We start from the raw sequence: 21,703 nt of genomic DNA, 5'->3' as shown, positions 1-21,703 counted from the left end.
TGACGGATTTGTACTGAAGGATGAGTTAGTCTAATATTTATAAAACTTTTGTTTTCTTTTTTCCGAAATACAAAACTGTTCTTTTCAAAATCATAATTGTTTTTTAGGCCAAACATTCATTATCCCAGATATCTACAACTGCAAGAAGCCATTCAAAAACTACAAAATTGTTATGTATCCTATAAAAACTTAAATAATGAAGGCCAACACAACAATAAATAGGTTAATTGATTATTCAATGTTCGAACTCTCATCTGTTGTTTTATGTTACACTATTTCAATCATTTAAATACCAGTCCCTTGATACCAGCGATGCATCCCTTCCCAATATCATAAAAGTGAAATTCCGATTCATGTAGTGACAATCAAGCGTTACGTTAAAACACATTAGTTTCTAGGAAAAATAGCAAAATATCATGGTAAAAATATATATATATGACGAGGCTAAAATGTATCCAGATACATTCTGTAAAGCAAATACACTAACTCCCACCCTACGTCCCACACGTCAGCGCGTCAAGGAAATTAAACGGAGATAACTAACCTATATATCTTGTATCTCTTCTAATCAATCTACTGTCCCCATGCTACATGCCACATGCCACAGCCCATTCTTTCAGTGAGGAAGTCCACAGTAGCACGGCATCGCCGCACGGATGCTTGAGACATTGAGACATGATCACCTGGGACATGAAAAACAGAGAGCAGCTGATATCCTACGCAGGACCATCCGCAGTGAAATTTTCTTGAAGTAAAATGTTGAAGAAAAAGGGAAATAGCTGAGAACTCAGCACAGATGATGTCAGAGTTCTGACCATTGTGACCCAGACACTTCCATCTACTAACCTACCAACCTGTAAAAACAAACGTGTTTTCTAAGTGCGGTAAAACCAGGGTGAAAGCTACAAAACTACAGCTATAATTTTCATTTAAATTAAAATGTGTAAGAAAAATTTCTATTATGAGTACTCAAACAAGTATTACACGTGAGCCTATATCCATATAACGCGTGTTCCAGTACTGGCAGCATGTGCTAGTTTCCCAAAAATTAAAGTTTCTACATGAGAGAATAAGCATCAGGGATTGGTCTTGTGCTTATATTTCCAGCAGTAAAATCTAACAAAGATGGGGAATAAGGGAATGCAACAAATTTTAGATGTGCACCAGCTTATTTGTTTACTCCTTGGCTGTAGTATATATTTAAATTATGTGACAACGCAGAGCATGAGGTGCCACTTGCAAGTACCCACTTCTTAAAGCTATCGATGAGATATGCAAATTGGTCTATTGACAATTAACTATTCTAGTTAGGTTTAGTGACTAGTCATATTAACATCAAGTTCAAGTAGCTATTTATTTAAGGCAACCTTTTAGTCCTGTTTATTTCTAAGAGAACCTAATTCCCAGAAATAATTAAGAATTTGACTACTTAAATAGTAATACAACGTATCCAAGCCAAAATGCAATTACATCTTCAATTCACTGCTTCAATTGATTAATACTTACTCTTTTAAAAAGGCTCGGAAGGTGCCACCTATTGTTACTGAATCAGGGATCATACTGAAGGCTCCACATCCTTGAAGTTTTCGGACTGTTATAACCTGCAGAACAAAGCATGGACCCAAAGGAAAGAATTATATGCTGGAAAGTAAATCTTTACCTATTATCAAAGCAAGTAACGTTTCTGCCTGGATTTTTCGTCCGTCGGGCTATTTTTCAAAAAAACCCCTAACATTTCATGATATCAACCCGCAGTCTCGGGGTCGGATGCGCCCGACCCCTTGAGGGTGGAACTCCGCCTCGCCCAACCCTTGGTCCCGGGGTCGGATGCGCCCGACCCCTTGAGGGTGGAACTCCGCCTTGCCCGACCCTTGGTCCCGGGGTCGGATGCGCCCGACCCCTTGAGGGTGGAACTCCGCCTTGCCCGACCCCGAGTGAAGCTCCACCTCGCCCGACCCTGAGTCCTGGGGTCGGGAGTGTCCGACCCCTGAGCGGAACGTTGGGGTAGTCCGAGGCTATTTTTCAAAAAAAAACCCTGATATTTCGTGATATCAACCCACAATCCAATTTGAGTATACGCCCGACCCTTGGTCCCGGGGTCGGATGCGCCCGACCCCTTTGAGGGTGGAACTCCGCCTCGCCCGACCCTTAGTCCCGGGGTCGGATGCGCCCGACCCCTTGAGGGTGGAACTCCGTCTCGCCCGACCCTTTTTCCCGGGGTCGGATGCGCCCGACCCCTTGGTCCCGGGGTTGGATGCGCCCGACCCCTTGAGGGTGGGACTCCGCCTCGCCCGACCCCGAGTGAAGCTCCGCCTCGACCGACCCTGAGTCCTGGGGTCGGGAGTGTCCGACCCCTGAGCGGAACGTTGGAGTAGTCCGAGGCGAAGTCGAATCCGACGCGTAGTCGAACTCGAACTGGTTGACTTTGAACGTCTCCTCCTCCTCCACTTCCAGGAGGAGGCTCCCGCCCGTCGAGAATGGCCACAGCCACGACGGCGCGGCCGTCACCTCCAGGAGGTCCTCATGTCCACCGACGATATCCCGCCATCCTCCGACGTCGACGCCATCATCCTCCGATTCTTACACCACTTCAGGGACCCGCACGACGCCAGCCGTGTCGACCAGGTAATGGCCACCGCATCCTCGAGGCGGCAGCGAAGTGGGCAGCGATTGGAGTGGAGGCCAGACTGCCAGGAGAGCTCGCTTCCGAATTGGATCGGAATCGAAGCTGACTCGGGGCCAGACTGCCAAGAGAGTTCGCTGCCGAACCGGATCAGAATCGAGGCCGACTCGGATAGAAATCGAGGTTGCGTTCTTGCCTGTATAAATAGCTGCAGAGTTGTGGCCAGGAGCCCAGGACCTCCTCGCCATCGAGAAACTGCTCAGCAACACGCGTATAGATCACCTCCATCAACGCCAACACGTGAGCAAGTAATGACCCGTAGCAACGCACGGGCATTTCTGCTAGTAAGAATAAATTCCGAAAGTTCCAACATAACGGCAGTGCTTTTTAGTCAGTGCACTGAACAAACAGATGGGGACCTGGGAGTAATAAATCGAATAAATAATTTGTATAATTCTTGTGGTGCAGAATCATTTTTGTATATGAAGTACAAATGCCTACACTGAACAACTTATGAGTGTAAAACTTAAGTTTTGAATATTAAATAGCAAGGAAACAGAACAATCTGTGCTGTCTAGCTATTACACGTCCAGGCAAATTAGGGCTCGCCTCCTGGATAGTGTACTAGTTCCCATGTTACTCGCAGGATAAAAAGTTCAACACAATCTTGACAAATTTTAAATAGATTTCCCAGCACACCACAAAATCATTCTATAAAATTTGTTATTATTGTTCTGTAATTTAGACCAACAGAATAGTATAACACGGAACTTCTACGGAAGGGAGCTATGTAAATCATATAAGTAGAAAACGAAGTTAACCAAGAATATGCTTCCTTGCTTGGAAATTTGTGGCATACAACACCAAATTAAGTCGCAAAAGATGGGACAGTGGTGTAAGGGCGTGTTTGGATCCTTGTCTAAAGTTTAGCCCTTGTCAATGTTCAGATGCTAATTAAGAGGGCTAAGGGGGTGTTTGGATACGAGGTGTTAAACTTTAACAGTGTCACATCGAACGTTCGAATACTAATTAGGAGAACTAAATATGAGCTAATTATAAAACTAATTGCAGAACCCTATGCTAATTCGCGAGACGAATCTATTAAGCCTAATTAATCCATCATTAGCAAATGGTTACTGTAGCACCACATTATCAAATCATGGACTAATTAGGCTTAATAGATTCGTCTCGCGAATTACACTCCATCTGTGCAATTAGTTTTGTAATTAGCCTATATTTAATACTCCTAATTAGCATTCAAACATCCGATGTGACAGGTGTTAAACTTTAACACTGGTGAGCCAAACAGGCCCTAAATATGAGCTAATTATAAAACTAATTGCAGAAGCCCTAGGCTAATTCGCGAGACGAATCTATTAAGCCTAATTAATCCATCATTAGCAAATGGTTACTGTACCACATTGTCAAATCATGGATTAATTAGGCTTACTAGATTTGTCTCGCCATCTGTGCAATTACTTTTATAATTAGTCTATATTTAATACTCCTAATTAGTATCAAATATTCGATGTGATGGGAGCTAAAGTTTAGCCCGTAGGAAACAAATACCTCCTAAGTCCAACGGATCAGCTTCCCCAGAAACAAGTTGATGAAGGCTCACAATAACATTTGAGGCAGCCAGTATCGGATCTGTAGTGCGATGAGGAAGTGCAGCAACCCTCCCTTTCCGGGGGTGTTTGGATACGAGATGTTAAACTTTAACAGTATCATATCGGATGTTCGGATGCTAATTAGGAGAACTAAATATGAGCTAATTATAAAACTAATTGCAGAACCCTGTGCTAATTCGCGAGACGCATCTATTAAGCCTAATTAATCCATCATTAGCAATTGGTTACTGTAGCACCGCATTGTCAAATCATGGACTAATTAGGCTTAATAGATTCATCTCGTGAATTACACTCCATCTGTGCAATTAGTTTTGTAATTAGCCTATATTTAATACTCCTAATCAGCATCCAAACATCCGATGTGACAGGTGTTAAACTTTAACACATGGTTGCCAAACAGGTATTACAGCCTCAAAGATACTACCCTCGGCCATCATAGGCCCTTCCCTGGATTCCAGCACATCTATAGGAACATCGTTAGCTATGCGAACCCCAAAAATAGCATTTCCAGAGCTCCAGCTTCTATCGTTTTCTGGGCCCCACCACCTCATTCCTCGGCTGGTTCGAAGACCAGGACTACTGTACTCTACAGTAATCAACCCTGTATTCATAACCATATAAAATTCCTAGGTGACTAAAATTCAAAGACTACAAGAAAAATCATATAACTGATATGGAAGCAACTGAACTAAGTGACCTCACCAGGAGAATGGTCGATGTGCACAATTACTTAAATCAAATTTTGAATGACTAAACAGTCACACACACTTTTTCTTTTTTTTTTCAAGAATACGTAGGAGTGTTGCGTAAAGAATACGCAGGAGTATTGCGTAAGAAGAAATTGTCAACATTTTACAACGCGGGTCATATACCAGGCGCACGCACACGGTGGCACATCAACTGAATCGATTACACAACAAATTGACAATATGAAAACAGACTAGCCTAGCAGTCTATGTGCCTGACGATGTAGCAGGCCAACCTATAGCTGCCAGAAACTTTGCTCCAGCTTGGATCCACAGGTGGCCTTCCTCCATGACGAGAGCTGCAACTTGGGCTGCAGAGTTCTCCGGTTGACTGCTGATGACTCTTCCGTTTCTTTCCTTCCACAACCTCCATGATATTAGCATGAAAGCAGAATCCAAACCTTTCTGCTGCAACTTGTTCAGCCCTCCTCTCTTGTTGTTCCACCAGTCAAGGACCTGCATTTCTGGGGCTGGAGCTTGACTAACTAGCCCGATGGCCGAGCTGATGGCGTGCCACACCTGCTGTGTGAAAGAGCAGTGGCAAAAAAGACGGCATGCAGGCATGCAGTTTCTGTTTCTTGGGTCTTGTTTAGTTCCATGCAAACTCCCAATTTTGACACTATGCAAAAAGAAGATTCCCGTCACATCAAACTTGCGGTACATGCATGGAGTACTAAATGTAGACGAAATAAAAACTAATTGCACTGTTTTGTTGTACTTTGCGAGACGAATCTTTTGAGCCTAATTAGTCAATATTTGGACAATAATTCACAAATACAAACGAAACGCTACAGTATGCTACAGTGCTACAATAGTAATTTTGGACACCCAAATTCAGGGCAACTAAACAAGGCCCAACACAGCTTACAGGCGATGTTGTCTTGAAGGCCCCTTCTGTGTCTTCTGTCCGCCGTCCATAGCCGGTGACGAGCAGCCAGCCACATGAAAAACTTCACTTTTATAGGGGCCCAAGATTTCCAGATGATCTTTGCGCCCGCAAACCTTGTTGCTCCTTGAAAGAACATCTTGTAAGCTGAGCAGGCAGAATAAGTACCGGTCGGCGATCATCTCCACGTCACGATGTCTTCCACCCCTGCTCGAAGTTGCACAGCTTCCATGATGTGCCAAAGCTCCAGATATTCAGCAATGGCATTTGCAGTCAAAGGCCCAACAATATCTCCTAACCATTGTTTGCCTGGTAGCGCAGCTGCCATACACGCTTTCCCTACAAAGAGAAACATAAGCAATTGACACAAGTGCTAATCTAAGATTAAAAACAAAGAAATAAAATAGACCAATAGAGAGGCAGAGAGAAGCGATATATCGCATTTAATAGGTCTACCCCTGAGGACAAAAAGTGAATGACTTTCTTGGACTAAAAGAAGCTACCTCTTACAAAATATAGCACCCATTTTTAAGTTGTCCAAAATAAAATATAAGGAAAACACCAGTAGAGAACATTATAATACACTCTGTAGTTATAGGGGATTGTGAATTAGAAGAATGAATATCATTACAATATTTTTTTTCCAGAAAAAGATAAAAAACAGAGCCTGCTTCCTTTTCGCGTGCCCAAATCCAAAGGACTGAGGATGCTTGATTAATGCAAAGAAAGTAAGGGAATGATTGCCGTATGCAAGTTTTAAAATCTTCTATAGGTTTGAAGGCTATTCTCTCATTATTTATTTAAACAAATCTCCCTTACCATTGCCGGACATACAGAACATGCATCGAATCATCCATGTCCACTGCAACGGAGAATCGGATATCCAACTGTTGCTAAACCATTTATTGTTTATCCATATTTGATTTCAAGTTCAGATACCTCACTCAAAGTTTAAAGGGAAAATATCAATTATTTCAGAACTTTCCATCATACAATTTGCTTTATAACTAAAGAAAAATATTTTAGCCAACCGTCAACTCATTATGATGCTCCTGAAGAATCTTGGCAGATCCCAACAGCATAGCAGCATTTGCATCATGTCCTGTCCATGGATCTTCCCAGGAACTTTGCTCTTGTGCTTCCATTCCACACTTTGCTGTAACAAGGCATCAATTTTAACCAATGGACAAATACAGACTAATCATACTTCAGTTTGGGCTACTGGAGTTTACCACAATTAAACTATCAATAATGAATAGCTGAAAACTGATACTAAAAAAAGGTTTAAATTTAGGGATTAGTACATTGAGAAGCAGCTCTCCTTATATTGACTGTACTAATCAATTGGATTGAACGAATTATGGACCTATTGCACCACAAAGATATATACAGCACATGTTAAAATCAGGTTGTCCGAGAGATGGCAAAACAGAAAAGAAAGAGGACAGTCATTTTAACGTCGCACAAGAGATGGCAAACTTTGGAGTCATTTCAAGAAGAAACGAAGGGGCTGAACTTGAGCCATGTATAGGGACCACTCCAATAACACGCGAAATCCAGCAGATCTACTCAGCTCCAGTAAGGCCATCTTGACTCGCAACTAGGCATGAAATGAAAGTCTCGGAAGAAACAAATAATCATGAATTTACCAGGGAACCAGTGGCAGCTTAACAAGATGCAGTAGCAGAAGTGGACAGCAGGAGGGCACACAGACGTCGCGTGCGGGTCAACGCAAGCTGCCAAGCTCGACGACGTCGACGAGGCGTGGGCGGCGGAGGCCTCGGTGGCGAGGAGGTCGGCCGCGCCGAAGGCCGCTTTTGCATTGGGCCTCCATGGGTTTCACATATGGGCCGTCGCTTCAATTCGGCAGTGTCCATTCCTTGGGCTGGTTCGGCCCGGCCTGCCACGCACCGACTCCACTCCTCGCCACCGCATTGATATATAAAGCCCCGAACCCTAGAGGCCAGCGCCCACATCACCAAGGCAGCCTCCCTACGCGCCGTCGCCTCCGCCTCCTCCCCACGCCATCCTTCGCTTCCTCAGGTTTGTCTCCTCCTCGTGCTAGTGGTTTGGTTGTTCATACTCGCTTGCTTCGAGGATGTGATTCTTATGGATGGTTTCATCGGCATTCAGATAATTATTTAGATTCTATAGGTTGATTTGTTAATTGTGCTTGTGGATCGAATGTTTAGATGTTGGGGCTGTTGTAATTCCTTTGCTTTTTGAGTTCGCTGCTATACAGTAATATTTTTATTTGACCTAGTTTCCGATCTGATCTGTAAAATTGGTTTGCTACTGCCTTTCCAATTGTTTATGTATTACTGGATTTCAAATTCTGTGCAGATGCGTGCTCTTTTTCCATACTTAGTGTTTCTAACGATTGACTCATCTGACATCTGATGCAGCGGTTTAAGCTTCACCTGCGACCATGGGTAAGGAGAAGTCCCACATCAACATCGTGGTCATTGGCCACGTCGACTCCGGCAAGTCGACCACCACCGGCCACCTGATCTACAAGCTTGGAGGTATCGACAAGCGTGTGATCGAGAGGTTCGAGAAGGAGGCCGCTGAGATGAACAAGCGGTCCTTCAAGTACGCGTGGGTGCTTGACAAGCTCAAGGCTGAGCGTGAGAGGGGTATCACCATTGATATCGCCCTGTGGAAGTTCGAGACCACCAAGTACTACTGCACAGTCATTGATGCCCCTGGACACCGTGACTTCATCAAGAACATGATCACTGGTACCTCCCAGGCTGACTGTGCTGTCCTTATCATTGACTCCACCACTGGTGGTTTTGAGGCTGGTATCTCCAAGGATGGCCAGACCCGTGAGCATGCTCTCCTTGCTTTCACCCTTGGAGTGAAGCAGATGATCTGCTGCTGCAACAAGGTATTATTCCAGATATTCCTGTGTCAGCTATGTTTATGGGATACGGTCAATATGCATGTCAGATTCTTAGTTCTTGAGAGTCCAGCATTTGTATAATTCCAAACTTTATCAATGGCTGTTCCTTGAGGTTTCATGGTTCAAGGAAAATGTGAGTTTGATAGATGGTTTAAATGCATGCATAATGACTGCATTATGAACCACCTTTTCTGAGTACATTTATGCATGATTTTAGTTTAGCCTTGAATGATTTTCTATGAATGTTTTCAGTAATTTAGTTATAAATGCTCGCCTATTTGATTAATGTTCTGATCTTAGTGGATGCTTAAGTTGTCATATGGGAATCTGAGCACAAGCTGTTTGTCAGTTAGCTAGCTTGCTTATAAAATGCTTTCTGTTCATATGCTGTGTTCCTTGATTTTGTTGTCATACGCCGTGACATCTGTTTGTTTGCTGTGTTACTATTACTCACATGTGGTCATATAACTCATTATGTATGTACAAATACTTGCTCTATATTTGCTACTAGGATGTGCTTCTCCAAGCTTACCTACCTGTATGCATTTGCTTATTGCTGTTGAGATGCCATTTAAAAAAGCTAATGCCCTGAAAGAGTTTTTGGTTGGCCAGTGAATTTTTTGATGTGTTCTCTATTCTCATGTAAACTGTGTATGCTTAGTGTAGAGGTCACTTGCCTCATCAACTAATAGTTATGTTCTGCTGCTTTTCTGTTCGTAGATGGATGCCACCACTCCCAAGTACTCCAAGGCCCGTTATGATGAGATTGTTAAGGAAGTCTCCTCCTACCTGAAGAAGGTGGGTTACAACCCTGACAAGATTGCCTTCGTCCCAATCTCTGGTTTTGAGGGTGACAACATGATTGAGAGGTCCACCAACCTTGACTGGTACAAGGGCCCAACCCTGCTTGAGGCTCTTGACCAGATCAACGAGCCCAAGAGGCCTTCGGACAAGCCCCTCCGTCTTCCCCTCAGGATGTGTACAAGATCGGTGGTATTGGAACCGTCCCTGTTGGCCGTGTTGAGACCGGTATCATCAAGCCTGGTATGCTTGTCACCTTTGGTCCCACTGGCCTGACTACTGAGGTGAAGTCAGTCGAGATGCACCACGAGGCTCTCCAGGAGGCCCTTCCTGGTGACAACGTTGGGTTCAACGTGAAGAACGTTGCTGTGAAGGATCTCAAGCGTGGGTTCGTGGCCTCCAACTCCAAGGATGACCCTGCCAAGGAGGCTGCCAGCTTCACCTCCCAGGTCATCATCATGAACCACCCTGGGCAGATTGGCAATGGCTACGCCCCAGTGCTGGACTGCCACACCTCCCACATTGCTGTCAAGTTTGCTGAGCTCATTACCAAGATTGACAGACGATCCGGTAAGGAGCTTGAGAAGGAGCCCAAGTTCCTGAAGAATGGTGATGCTGGTATGGTGAAGATGATTCCCACCAAGCCCATGGTGGTGGAGACCTTCTCTGAGTACCCTCCTCTTGGTCGTTTTGCTGTCCGTGACATGAGGCAAACGGTTGCTGTTGGAGTCATCAAGAGTGTGGAGAAGAAGGACCCAACAGGCGCCAAGGTGACCAAGGCTGCAGCCAAGAAGAAATGATGTGTCTGGTGGTTGATTATGTGTCTACTTTTGGGAGACTTAGATGCTCTATTATCATGTCTTATTTTTTGTCCATGGCCATTTCTGTTATCGTTTGAACTCTTTGCAGGCAAAGTGCGCCTTGGTCAATTGTACTAGTACTGTTTTGTTATTTCAGCCTAGGCAAAACTGGAATGCTTGGACTTATTTGTGCTGTTATCGTCCATGTTCAATCCGAGTCTTTATATAGCTACAAGTAAAGCTTTGTTTTCTTCTAGTTCTGTTTGCTCTGGTTATTATGTTGTTAGCGTTGGCTTCCTTTTGCATTTTGGACCTGAAGCCTTATGCTACATCCATGAACACTAAATAGTTTTTGGTTTACTTCGAGTGTCGTTTTGTAGCGTCTACCTGTACTTGTGTATTTTGATACGCATCCTACCTGACATTTTAAACTTATGATCGTTGTCTCAGAAAGGTTCAGTGTGTACAGGCTTGTTCATTTTCGTTGTCTTTGGAGTACAAAGTTGATCTTTCAGGATGTGGCTGGTAGGCTTGTGCTTTGCTTTTAGCTGGTCGTCGATTCGATTCTCTGTTTTTTGGTTGGACGGGTGAAATGTTTGTCCCCTATACTACAATGTTGCAGAAGGCGTGGAAGAAGTGTGGTTACCCTAGGAAACGCTATTTCAGATTCGGATCGTTGCAGTTGCAGAAATTAAGATTTTTTTTATTGTAGTTATGCTGGTAGGACTGGAGAATTACGGATCACTGAAATTCGGATCGCAGTGCTTAGGAATTACGAATTACTGAAATTTGAATCGACAGTGCGTAAAGTTGAATGGCTTACGGCTGTTAAGATGGCCGACATCCTAAAACTTTTGAAGTTATTCTAAGCATCTCATGTCCATGGCCACCAACTAAAAAGCAAGTTGAAGCTGCCGTTTTCAAGAGTACTGTGTTCTCTCTCAGAGCCTGTGGAGAATCATTCTCACTCAACATACCGGTTCAAAACGCTGGTAGACATATCACCTTACCCGATGATCAACCAGTTCGCTTGCTTTCTGATATTATTACTGCCAGCGGCCAGCGGAATGAAGAGTAATCCGTGATGTATTTTCACATATGGATGCTGATGCAATCGTGTGTTCTTTGGGGAGTGCAGAGAATGATTTTTGGGCGTAGTCGATGGAAAGCCATTGCAACTACTCGTGCAATCAGCACACCGGTTACTGGACTCTGAACACCAATAGCATGAAGAGGATGTACCTCCAAAGGTAAAGGTCTTCTGGTGGCTGAGTCAATCATGGATTTTTACCTGCACGCCAAATTTTACACGAGTGCCACATAGATTCAGACCAAGGAACTAACATTCTTTGTGGCATGTGGACTCTCTTGATGGCAAGAAACAAGAGAAGACACGGAGAATCCGCAATGTCAATGAAGCAATCCATTATCCATCTTTTGTGCTAGGGATACGGAGTTTGATCTCTGGCATATTCTGCATCCAGATAAGAAAAGTAATGTTTCAAATGATCAACCGAGATGGTCCCAAACCGTTAAGAGTTGTGAACAAAAACAGAGAGTAGCTGAGGATCCTATGCAGGACAATCCACAGTGAAATTTTCTTGAAGTAAATTGTTGAAGAGAAAATAGCTGAGAACGCACAGACGAATGCCTGAATTCTGACCATTGGGATCCAGACACTTCCATCTAATAACCTACCAACCCGTTAAAACTATGAAAACTTGTTTTCTTAGTGCTGTAAAACTATTACTATGGTGAAAGATACAAACCTACAGATTCATTTAAGTTAAAACGTGTAAGATAAATTTCTATTACGAGTACTCAAACAACAAATTACAATGAGCCTGTATCCATGTAACGCGTGTTTCAGTATTGGCAGCATTGTTACTTTCCCCAAAAAAATGTTTCTTTGTGGCATGTGGACTCTCTTGATGGCAAGAAACAAGAGAAGACACGGAGAATCCGCAATGTCAATGAAGCAATCCATTATCCATCTTTTGTGCTAGGGATACGGAGTTTGATCTCTGGCATATTCTGCATCCAGATAAGAAAAGTAATGTTTCAAATGATCAACCGAGATGGTCCCAAACCGTTAAGAGTTGTGAACAAAAACAGAGAGTAGCTGAGGATCCTATGCTGTCCCACAGTGAAATTTTCTTGAAGTAAATTGTTGAAGAGAAAATAGCTGAGAACGCACAGACGAATGCCTGAATTCTGACCATTGGGATCCAGACACTTCCATCTAATAACCTACCAACCCGTTAAAACTATGAAAACTTGTTTTCTTAGTGCTGTAAAACTATTACTATGGTGAAAGATACAAACCTACAGATTCATTTAAGTTAAAACGTGTAAGATAAATTTCTATTACGAGTACTCAAACAACAAATTACAATGAGCCTGTATCCATGTAACGCGTGTTTCAGTATTGGCAGCATTGTTACTTTCCCCAAAAAAATGTTTCTAGGGACTGGTCTTGTGCTAAAATTGCCAGCAGTGTCTAACAAAGATCGAGAATAAGTGAATGCAAAAAAAATTTAGATGTGCACCAGCTTATTTGTTTACCATATCCTTGGTTGTAGTATATACTTAAATTAGGTGACAGCCCAGAGCTTGAGGTGCCACTTACAAGTACCCACTTCTTAAAGTTATCAATAAGATGTGCAAATTGATCTATTTGATAATTAACTATTCTAGTTAGGTATAGTGACTAGTCATCTTAACAGCAAGTTCAAGTAGCTATTTATTTAAGGTAGCTTTTTATACTTGTTTATTTCTAAGAGAAACTAATTCCGGAAAATAATTAAGAAATTGACTACTTAAATAGTAACACAATGTATCCAATCCAAAATGCCAATACCTCTTCAATTTGCTGCTTCAATTGATTAATACTCTCTTTCAAAAAGGTTCGTAAGGTACTGAATCAGGAATCACATTGAAGGCCCCACCTCCTTGAATTTCCCAACTGTTATAGCCTGCAGAACGAAGAAGGGACCTGAGGTAAACAATTATATGCTGGAAAGTAAATAAGAATAAATTCCCAAAGTTTGAACATATCGGCAACGCTATAGCAGTGCACTGTACAAACTGATGGGGACCTGGGAGTAATAAATCGAAACAATTTGCATAATTCTTGCGGTGCAAAATCATTTTTGTATATGAAAGTACAAAATACAAATGCCTATGAATGTAAAACTGAAGTTTTGAATATTATGTAGTAATGGATACAGAACAATCTGTGCTGCCTACTTATTACACGTCCAGGCAAATTAAGGCTCCCCTCCTGGGTAGCCTACTAGTTGCCAAGTCAGTAGAAGGATAAAAAGTTCCACAAGTTCTTGACAAATTTTAAATAGATTCTCTGGACACCACAAAATCATTCTATAAAACCTGATTTTCTTATTTTGTAATTTTGACCAACAGAACAGTACAACTCGGAACTTCTATGGAAGGGAGCTATGTAAATCATAATCAGTAGAAATAGAAAAGGTCAACGAAGAACATTCTTCCTTGCTAGGAAATTATGGCATACGACAAGAAATCAAGTTGTCAAAAGGTGGGATGGTACCTGTGAGTCCAAGGGAATAGCTTCCCCCGAAACAAGTTGCTGAAGGCTCACAATAACAGTAGAGGCAGCCAATCAATCTAAAGTGTGATAAGGGAGTGCAGCATTCCCTTCTTTTCCACTTATTATGGCCTCAAAGACTCCACCTCTGGCCATAATAGGCCCTGGCAAGGAATCCAGCACATCTATAGGAACAGAGTTAGCTGAACCCCAAAAATGGCACGTATGTTTTCCACAGCTCCAGCTTCTATCATTTAATAGGCCCTGCCGCCGCCTTCCTTGGCTGGTTGGAAGACCAGGACTACTGGACCCTACAGTAACCGACAAGATATTCATAACAATATAAAATTCCTAGGTGATTAAAATTCAAAGATTACAAGACAGTTCTTACAACTGAGATGGAAACAACTGAAATAAATGACTTAGCCTGTTAACCAGGAGAATGGATGATGTACATTAACAGGATTAGTTGTGTGTTATCTAAGGATAATTACTTAAATCAAATTTTGACAGACTAAACAGTCACGCACGCTTTCCCTACAAAGAGAAACATAAGAAGTTGACGCAAATGCTAATCTGTTGCCAAGATAAAAAACAAAGAAACGAAAAATAGACAAGAGAGAAGCAATGTTGTGCATTTCCCCTGAGTGTTAAAAAAAAGGCGAATGACTTTCTTGGACTTAAGAAGCTACCTCTTCCAAAATATAGCACCCTTTTCTAATTGGTTCAAAAAAAAAATAAGAAAACCACTAGTAGATAACAGTATAATACACTGTTGCTAAATGTATCAAATCATCCATGTTCACTGGAACCAAGGATTGAATATCCAACTGTTGCTAAACCATTTACTGTTTATCCATCTGCAATTTCAAAATTCAGATACCTTACTCAAAGTTTGATGGGAAAACATCAACTATTTCAGAACTTTTCATTACACAATAAGAAATTCTCATTGCTTTATAACTAGAAAAATATTTTAGCCAACCTTCAACTCATCATGATGCTCCTGAAGAATCTTGGCAGATCCTAACAACATAGCAAAATTTGCATAATGGCCACATCCATGCATCTTTCCAGTAACTTTGCTCTTGTGCTCCCATTCCACACTTCCCTGTAAAATAAGGAATCAATTTTAACTAATGGACAAATGCAGACTAATTGTACTTCAGTTTGGGCTACTGGATTTTACCACAATTAAACTATCATAACAAATAACTAAAAACTGATACTAAAAAAAGGTTTAAATTTAGGGATTAGTACATTGAGAAGTGGCTCTCCACATATCGACTATACTAATCAATTGGATTGTACGAATTATGGACCTATTGCACCACAAAAGTATATACAACACATATTAAAAATCAGGTTGTTCGAGACATGGTAAAACAGAAAAGAAAGAGGGCATATTTTAACATTGTTCAAGAAAAAAAATGAAGTTTAATTTACAACATATGCTCCGGAGTCCATTAGTACAAAACTGAAGATCTAAAACAGTATAGTTAAATGCTCATTGTATTTGAAAAGATCTATGCCTAAGAATGGAGAATGCTCTCAAGTCTCAACATTATCACAACATCAACTGACATATATTACATCAGCAATGTCCTAACATTTCCCTCTAATACAAGTGACCGTAGAAATGAATGAAGGCATGATCTATTACTATTACAATGCAACTACTGATTGCTAACAGACCATAATCGCCAGGATATCAAGTTAAAATCAGCATTCCCATCCCATATCAACTACTGAAACTCATTGCCATTCTAATAGATCATTGTGCATTTCCTCAAAAAATAGATCATTGTCCACGTTCACCCAGATTGCTGTTGTTCTGATACCGATAATGTCAAGGATCATCTGCACGTTCTCACCACATTAGCTAGCTGCAAAAAATTAATTGTGAGGGGGAAAACAGCTTATACCAAACACCATTCCTTGGTTGCAGGAACAAGTAATGCACTGTCAAGTGTCAATAGTCAGCACAAGCTAAATGCAGCTGTGTACTACACCATCATGTTGAGTTCTGACAACTCGTCAAAGGTGCACAGTGACAAGATTCAACATGAATGGAGCACACAAATTGGACCTTTTCAGATACTGTCAACACCCAATTGCAAACAACCGAGTACAAGCTGGCTGGTTGGGTGGACTGCAGGACTGGGTGAATGGTAACGAACTTGAACTGCAAAAACTGTTTTGAGCCTGAACTGCAAACTTTGGAGTCATTTCAAGAAGAAACGAGAGGACTGGACTTCTGCTCCAGCAAGTACATCTAGGCACGAAATGAAGGTCTCCGAAGCAAAAAAAATATTCATGAATTTACCAGCGAACCAGAGGCAGCTGAACGAAGAAGTAGCAGAAATGGAGGGCACACAGACGTAGGGTGCGGGTCGACGACGAGGGGTGGCGGCCGAGGCCGCGGTGGCGAGGAGGTCGGCCGTGGGTGGACGGCGGCGAGGGGTTCAGCTGAGACTCCACTCGCTCAGCACCGGCAACAGTGATGGTCGACTTCTCTATGGGCCTTGTTTCATGTATGGGCCCTCAGCCACGTTCCGGCAGTCCATTCCTTGGGCTGGCCCGGCCTGCCACGCACCGACTCCACTCCTCGCCGCCGCACTTGATATATAAAGCCCCGAACCCTAGCGGCGAGCGCCCTCACCACCAGAGGCAGCCACCCCGACTAGTAGCCGCTTCCTCCCCCCACGCCGCCTCCTTCGCTTCCGCGGGTTTGTGCCTCCTCGTGCTAGTAGCAATTTGACCTTTCTGGTAGTTTGATTTGTTTGTTGATACTCGCATCTCCGATTCCGTAGGATTTTTGGGTTTTGCGTGCTAGCTTGCTTCGAGGATTCGAGTCTCATGCATGGTCTCATCTAGATCCGGATAATTTCTTAGATTCTGTAGGTTGATTTGTTCATTGTCCTTGTAGATCGAATGCTTAGAGGTGGCTGCTGCTTTATAGTCGATGCATATAGTAATAGTATTGTTTGATCTAGTTTCCGATCTGAACTGTAAAATTGTTTTGTTCCTGCCTTTCTAAGTGTTTATGTACTTCTGGATTTTAAATTCTGCTTAGATATTTGCTCGTTTGCTCTGTTTAGTGTTTGTCACAATTGATTCATTTATTTTCTTTTAGAGGCTGCTTCTGTGTATCCGGTTGTAATAGTTTATGTTTATATAGTTGCAATATCCTTGTTTGATCTAGTTCCTGATCTGGTCTGTAAATTGTTTTGTTACTGCCTTGTAAAAGTTTTTATATTACTGGCTTCCGATTTCAGTGCTGATACTTGCTTGGTTGCTCTGTTTTGTGTTTCTAACAATTGACTCATCTGATGCAGTGGTTTAAGCTTCACCTGCAACCATGGGTAAGGAGAAGTCCCACATCAACATCGTGGTCATTGGCCACGTCGACTCCGGCAAGTCGACCACCACCGGTCACCTGATCTACAAGCTTGGAGGTATCGACAAGCGTGTGATCGAGAGGTTCGAGAAGGAGGCCGCTGAGATGAACAAGCGGTCCTTCAAGTACGCGTGGGTGCTTGACAAGCTCAAGGCTGAGCGTGAGAGGGGTATCACCATTGATATCGCCCTGTGGAAGTTCGAGACCACCAAGTACTACTGCACAGTCATTGATGCCCCTGGACACCGTGACTTCATCAAGAACATGATTACTGGTACCTCCCAGGCAGACTGTGCTGTCCTTATCATTGACTCCACTACTGGTGGTTTTGAGGCTGGTATCTCCAAGGATGGCCAGACCCGTGAGCATGCTCTCCTTGCTTTCACTCTTGGAGTGAAGCAGATGATCTGCTGCTGCAACAAGGTATAATTCCAGAAATCCCTAACTCATTCTGGTTCATGATCTGAAATGCCCTTAATAAATACACTTGTCAGTAGTCCATCTTTATTCGTTTGCACTCGGTCGTATTCCTCTCATTCCATAACATTGCTACTAATGTGGTATGTACGTTCGGCACTGAATTTGGCAGTGCATTAAGTGCCTTCCTGAATGATCTGTTTCCTACATATTTATGTTTGATAGTAGCTGTTCAGCTTCATTGAATTGCATTTTCTGATATATGTGTGGGAATATTTTTCTCTGTTCAGTTTCTCGTTCAACTGTTGGAGTAATGTTCGGAAGTTATTGGAATACATATAATGCATGCAGATTGCAAACACTAGTGTTTGTCTTATTTAACTTTCTTCCTATGATTGGTATTGTTCACAGTGCTTTGTGAAAATTTGGTAATAAGATGCATAGCAATACCATAAACAACTTTATTCCCTAAAGAAGTGTGTACCATTTAATATTTGATTGATGTACTGTTCTCTTGTATGTACAGTTTGTCTGCTGTTCATGGGATGTCTTCAGTTAAGCAAATAACATTGTTCTTTTGATATTCCCTACAGATGGATATGCATGTGCCATCCGAAGATACACTAATAATGATGTTGTTTGGCTATTGTTTATAGCCTGCACTAGCTAATAATGATGATGATGATCTAGCTATCTATATTTGCTTGTTCCTGTTGTGATGCCACTTTTGACAAGTTTGTGCCCTAAAGAAGTGCAGTGTAGTAGTTAATTTTGATTCAGATCTTGCCTATATGGTGTATGCTTCCTGTTCATGCATCTATTCCATTATGAGCTAATAATGATCTTATGTTGCTTTTCTGTTCGTAGATGGATGCCACCACTCCCAAGTACTCCAAGGCCCGCTATGATGAGATTGTTAAGGAAGTCTCCTCCTACCTGAAGAAGGTGGGTTACAACCCTGACAAGATTGCCTTCGTCCCCATCTCAGGTTTTGAGGGTGACAACATGATTGAGAGGTCCACCAACCTTGACTGGTACAAGGGCCCAACCCTGCTTGAGGCTCTTGACCAGATCAACGAGCCCAAGAGGCCTTCGGACAAGCCCCTCCGTCTTCCCCTTCAGGATGTGTACAAGATCGGTGGTATTGGAACCGTCCCTGTTGGCCGTGTTGAGACCGGTATCATCAAGCCTGGTATGCTTGTCACCTTTGGTCCCACTGGCCTGACTACTGAGGTGAAGTCAGTCGAGATGCACCACGAGGCTCTCCAGGAGGCCCTTCCTGGTGACAACGTTGGGTTCAACGTGAAGAACGTTGCTGTGAAGGATCTCAAGCGTGGGTTCGTGGCCTCCAACTCCAAGGATGACCCTGCCAAGGAGGCTGCCAGCTTCACCTCCCAGGTCATCATCATGAACCACCCTGGGCAGATTGGCAATGGCTACGCCCCAGTGCTGGACTGCCACACCTCCCACATTGCTGTCAAGTTTGCTGAGCTCATTACCAAGATCGACAGACGATCCGGTAAGGAGCTTGAGAAGGAGCCCAAGTTCCTGAAGAATGGTGATGCTGGTATGGTGAAGATGATTCCCACCAAGCCCATGGTGGTGGAGACCTTCTCTGAGTACCCTCCTCTTGGTCGTTTTGCTGTCCGTGACATGAGGCAAACGGTTGCTGTTGGAGTCATCAAGAGCGTGGAGAAGAAGGACCCAACGGGCGCCAAGGTGACTAAGGCTGCAGCCAAGAAGAAATGATGTGTCTGGTGGTTGATTCCACTTCTGCTTTTGGCATGCCTAGATGCTATAATATCACTTAAGTTTTGTCTATGGCCATTGCTGTTATCTCGTGAACTATTAATCTCAGCTGGCAATGTGTCCTCGGTCTGTTTGATGTTTACATACAGTTTTTATATTTGGATTTGGCAAAACTTAAATTACCTGAGATTGATGTGCTCCTGCGATTGTTCAATGCAAGTGCCTGGGTGTCATTAAGTTTTGTTTCATCTGCTGATTGAATTGGCTTCGGAGGTTCAAAAGTCAACACCATGCATATCTGATGGTCCCGCTTTCATAAATTCTGCCATAGTTCGTTAATTGTCATTGTAGTCTTAACTGTTCGGATAAGCATTTGCTGGTTCGGCAAGCAGAGAATGTTCACTCAATCTGTGGTAGCATTGTCATCTGATTTGTCAGTAACGTATATGGTCAATTATTGTTGGCATTTGTGTGACGATTACGTACGAATTTTAGTGCTCATTTTGGTTCGTACGAGTTTTGAAATACTGAAGGGTGATTGTTTCATGTTGTCCAGGACTCCAGCTAGCGGGCTCGTGCACTTTGCGAGGTTTTCGAATTTTGTAGGACCCAATATATGGGAAGAGTTAGTATGATATCTATAGAACTTCTACATGTGTTTCTAAAACCATTAAAAATTTATGCAAGTTTTTGCGACTAAGAAGCCATTATTTTTTTTAAAAAAAACCAATGTGTTTAATACTTGCTTGCAACTACATGAATAGGAATTTTTACATTATTTATATTGGGAGGAAGTGGAGAATTGCTAGAGTACCGTATTATAGAAATTGATGATGTATGCATGGCTGGTATGAACTATGAATTCTGAGGGAAATCTTGGCTAAGTTTGACAAACATTTAGTCAAGTTAATAATTTTGATTAAATAAACTACTAGCTCCTCTTAAATACTCCCTGCATCCCCTTTTGATGGACACATGAGTTTTTTCACCAAGACCGAGGAACAATTTACTCCCATGCGCCGATCATACGTAGATTTCTTTTTCGTTAAACTATATCAAATGGGTGTGGAGGGAGTATATGACACCATTGAGTTTTTTTTATTAATTTGACCATTCAGTTTTACAGATATTTATGGAAATAATAAATCTCAAGTACTTTAGATAATCGATGCAATAGTACTTATTTTTACTTTATTTGACTAATCCATTAAATAGATATTATTGGTAAAAGTTTGAGAAAAAAAGTCAATGATGTCATATATTGAAGAACGGAGGTGTAGGATCTAAAATACCGAATAAGGGGGTGAGTAGGTGGTTTTAACTAAAATCACAGCACTAAATAAATTTAATTAGTAACACAAGAGAAATTCTATTTCTACTCTTTCTAAAGCTAGGTGAGGGTTTGCAACTGTTGGTATAATTAACGAATGCGAATGAATCCACAAGCGTACGGATATTGTTGTAGCTTTCACCTCAGAGTATTCCAAGGATATCGAATCCAGAGGAATGTGTGTGTATATCTACGACTCTAGTATCAAGGACAACCAACCAATAATAGGCGAAGGGTAGAGAGGATTCCTATGGATAGCACTAGATAAGTTAAAAGGTCGATCTCTTGGGTTAAGGAAACTCACTTCGGGCACCGGCTTACCCTGAATTAGTCAGGTGCCTTTGGCCAACGACTCTACGCTATATCCGAACGTGGAGGATTACAAAGGATGGACAGGGCTGTCACCACTTGCCGCTTACCTCTAGCAACCTGTGGGATATAAGGCAAACGAAGGATAACCCTTAGCCTAGACACCACGTCTACGCTACTGATTACTACTACAATCTAACTACGTCTGTCAACCCGTAGCAGATAAACACTTCGTATAAATACGGAGCGACTAACCCGCGAGTAAGAGAACTAATCTCACTTATAAATAAGCACTAAACCGGATAAGGAATCATGAATACTCACTTAACTCAGAAGGAAGACAACATCCGTAGAGGTACATGGTCGGAGTAGAGTGCTGAGGAACTCAGCACTCCTCCGAGCTACTCCCTCTCTCTCTCCCTATCCTAAGCACTAGCCTAAGCAAGGTTTTGCCATAGAGCTCTTCTCTAGATAGAAGTGGAGGCACTCCTCCAAGTGGAGGTGAGGAAGGTGTTGGTGTTGGTGCTGGGTGTGATTTGAA

The 21,703-nt window shown here is 42.4% G+C and overlaps 1 protein-coding gene, 1 long non-coding RNA gene and 2 pseudogenes across 3 annotated transcripts; 2 read left to right on the top strand and 2 right to left on the bottom strand.

The window, feature by feature from the left end:
* Nucleotides 1–573: 573 nt before the first annotated feature.
* On the bottom strand, nucleotides 574–8,316 carry LOC117849144 (IAA-amino acid hydrolase ILR1-like 1; annotated as a pseudogene).
* On the top strand, nucleotides 7,836–10,648 carry LOC117847181 (elongation factor 1-alpha-like; annotated as a pseudogene).
* Nucleotides 10,649–12,018: 1,370 nt separating this feature from the next.
* LOC117847182 (uncharacterized) lies at nucleotides 12,019–16,446 on the bottom strand. Of its 2 annotated transcripts, XR_004638553.2 has the most exons (5): nucleotides 16,284–16,446; nucleotides 14,943–15,068; nucleotides 13,961–14,268; nucleotides 13,253–13,367; nucleotides 12,019–12,426 (listed from the first exon to the last, which is right to left on the bottom strand). It is a non-coding gene; the product is annotated as an uncharacterized lncRNA (long non-coding RNA). The 2 variants fall into 2 exon arrangements; XR_004638552.2 differs by having other exon boundaries at nucleotides 14,943–16,446.
* Nucleotides 16,447–16,533: 87 nt separating this feature from the next.
* On the top strand, nucleotides 16,534–19,710 carry LOC117847179 (elongation factor 1-alpha). Its single transcript, XM_034728342.2, has 3 exons — nucleotides 16,534–16,686; nucleotides 17,296–17,780; nucleotides 18,642–19,710. Exons 2-3 carry the CDS (start codon nucleotides 17,319–17,321, stop codon nucleotides 19,521–19,523), a joined length of 1,344 nt encoding a protein of 447 aa, XP_034584233.1. The 5' UTR covers nucleotides 16,534–16,686; nucleotides 17,296–17,318; the 3' UTR covers nucleotides 19,524–19,710.
* Nucleotides 19,711–21,703: the final 1,993 nt, after the last annotated feature.

The sequence above is a fragment of the Setaria viridis genome, chromosome 3, assembly GCF_005286985.2.
Source record: "Setaria viridis chromosome 3, Setaria_viridis_v4.0, whole genome shotgun sequence".
Taxonomy (NCBI): Eukaryota; Viridiplantae; Streptophyta; class Magnoliopsida; order Poales; family Poaceae; genus Setaria; species Setaria viridis.
Note: the sequence above shows the minus strand (reverse complement) of the source record. Positions and strands in the feature narration are given on the sequence as shown.

Excerpts from the sequence above, each read along its gene's own strand:
- LOC117847179 (XM_034728342.2), top strand. The coding sequence starts at position 17,319 with ATGGGTAAGGAGAAGTCCCACATCAACATCGTGGTCATTGGCCACGTC. Across the intron at positions 17,781-18,641 it reads TGATCTGCTGCTGCAACAAG|ATGGATGCCACCACTCCCAA; the intron begins GTATAATTCCAG and ends TTCTGTTCGTAG.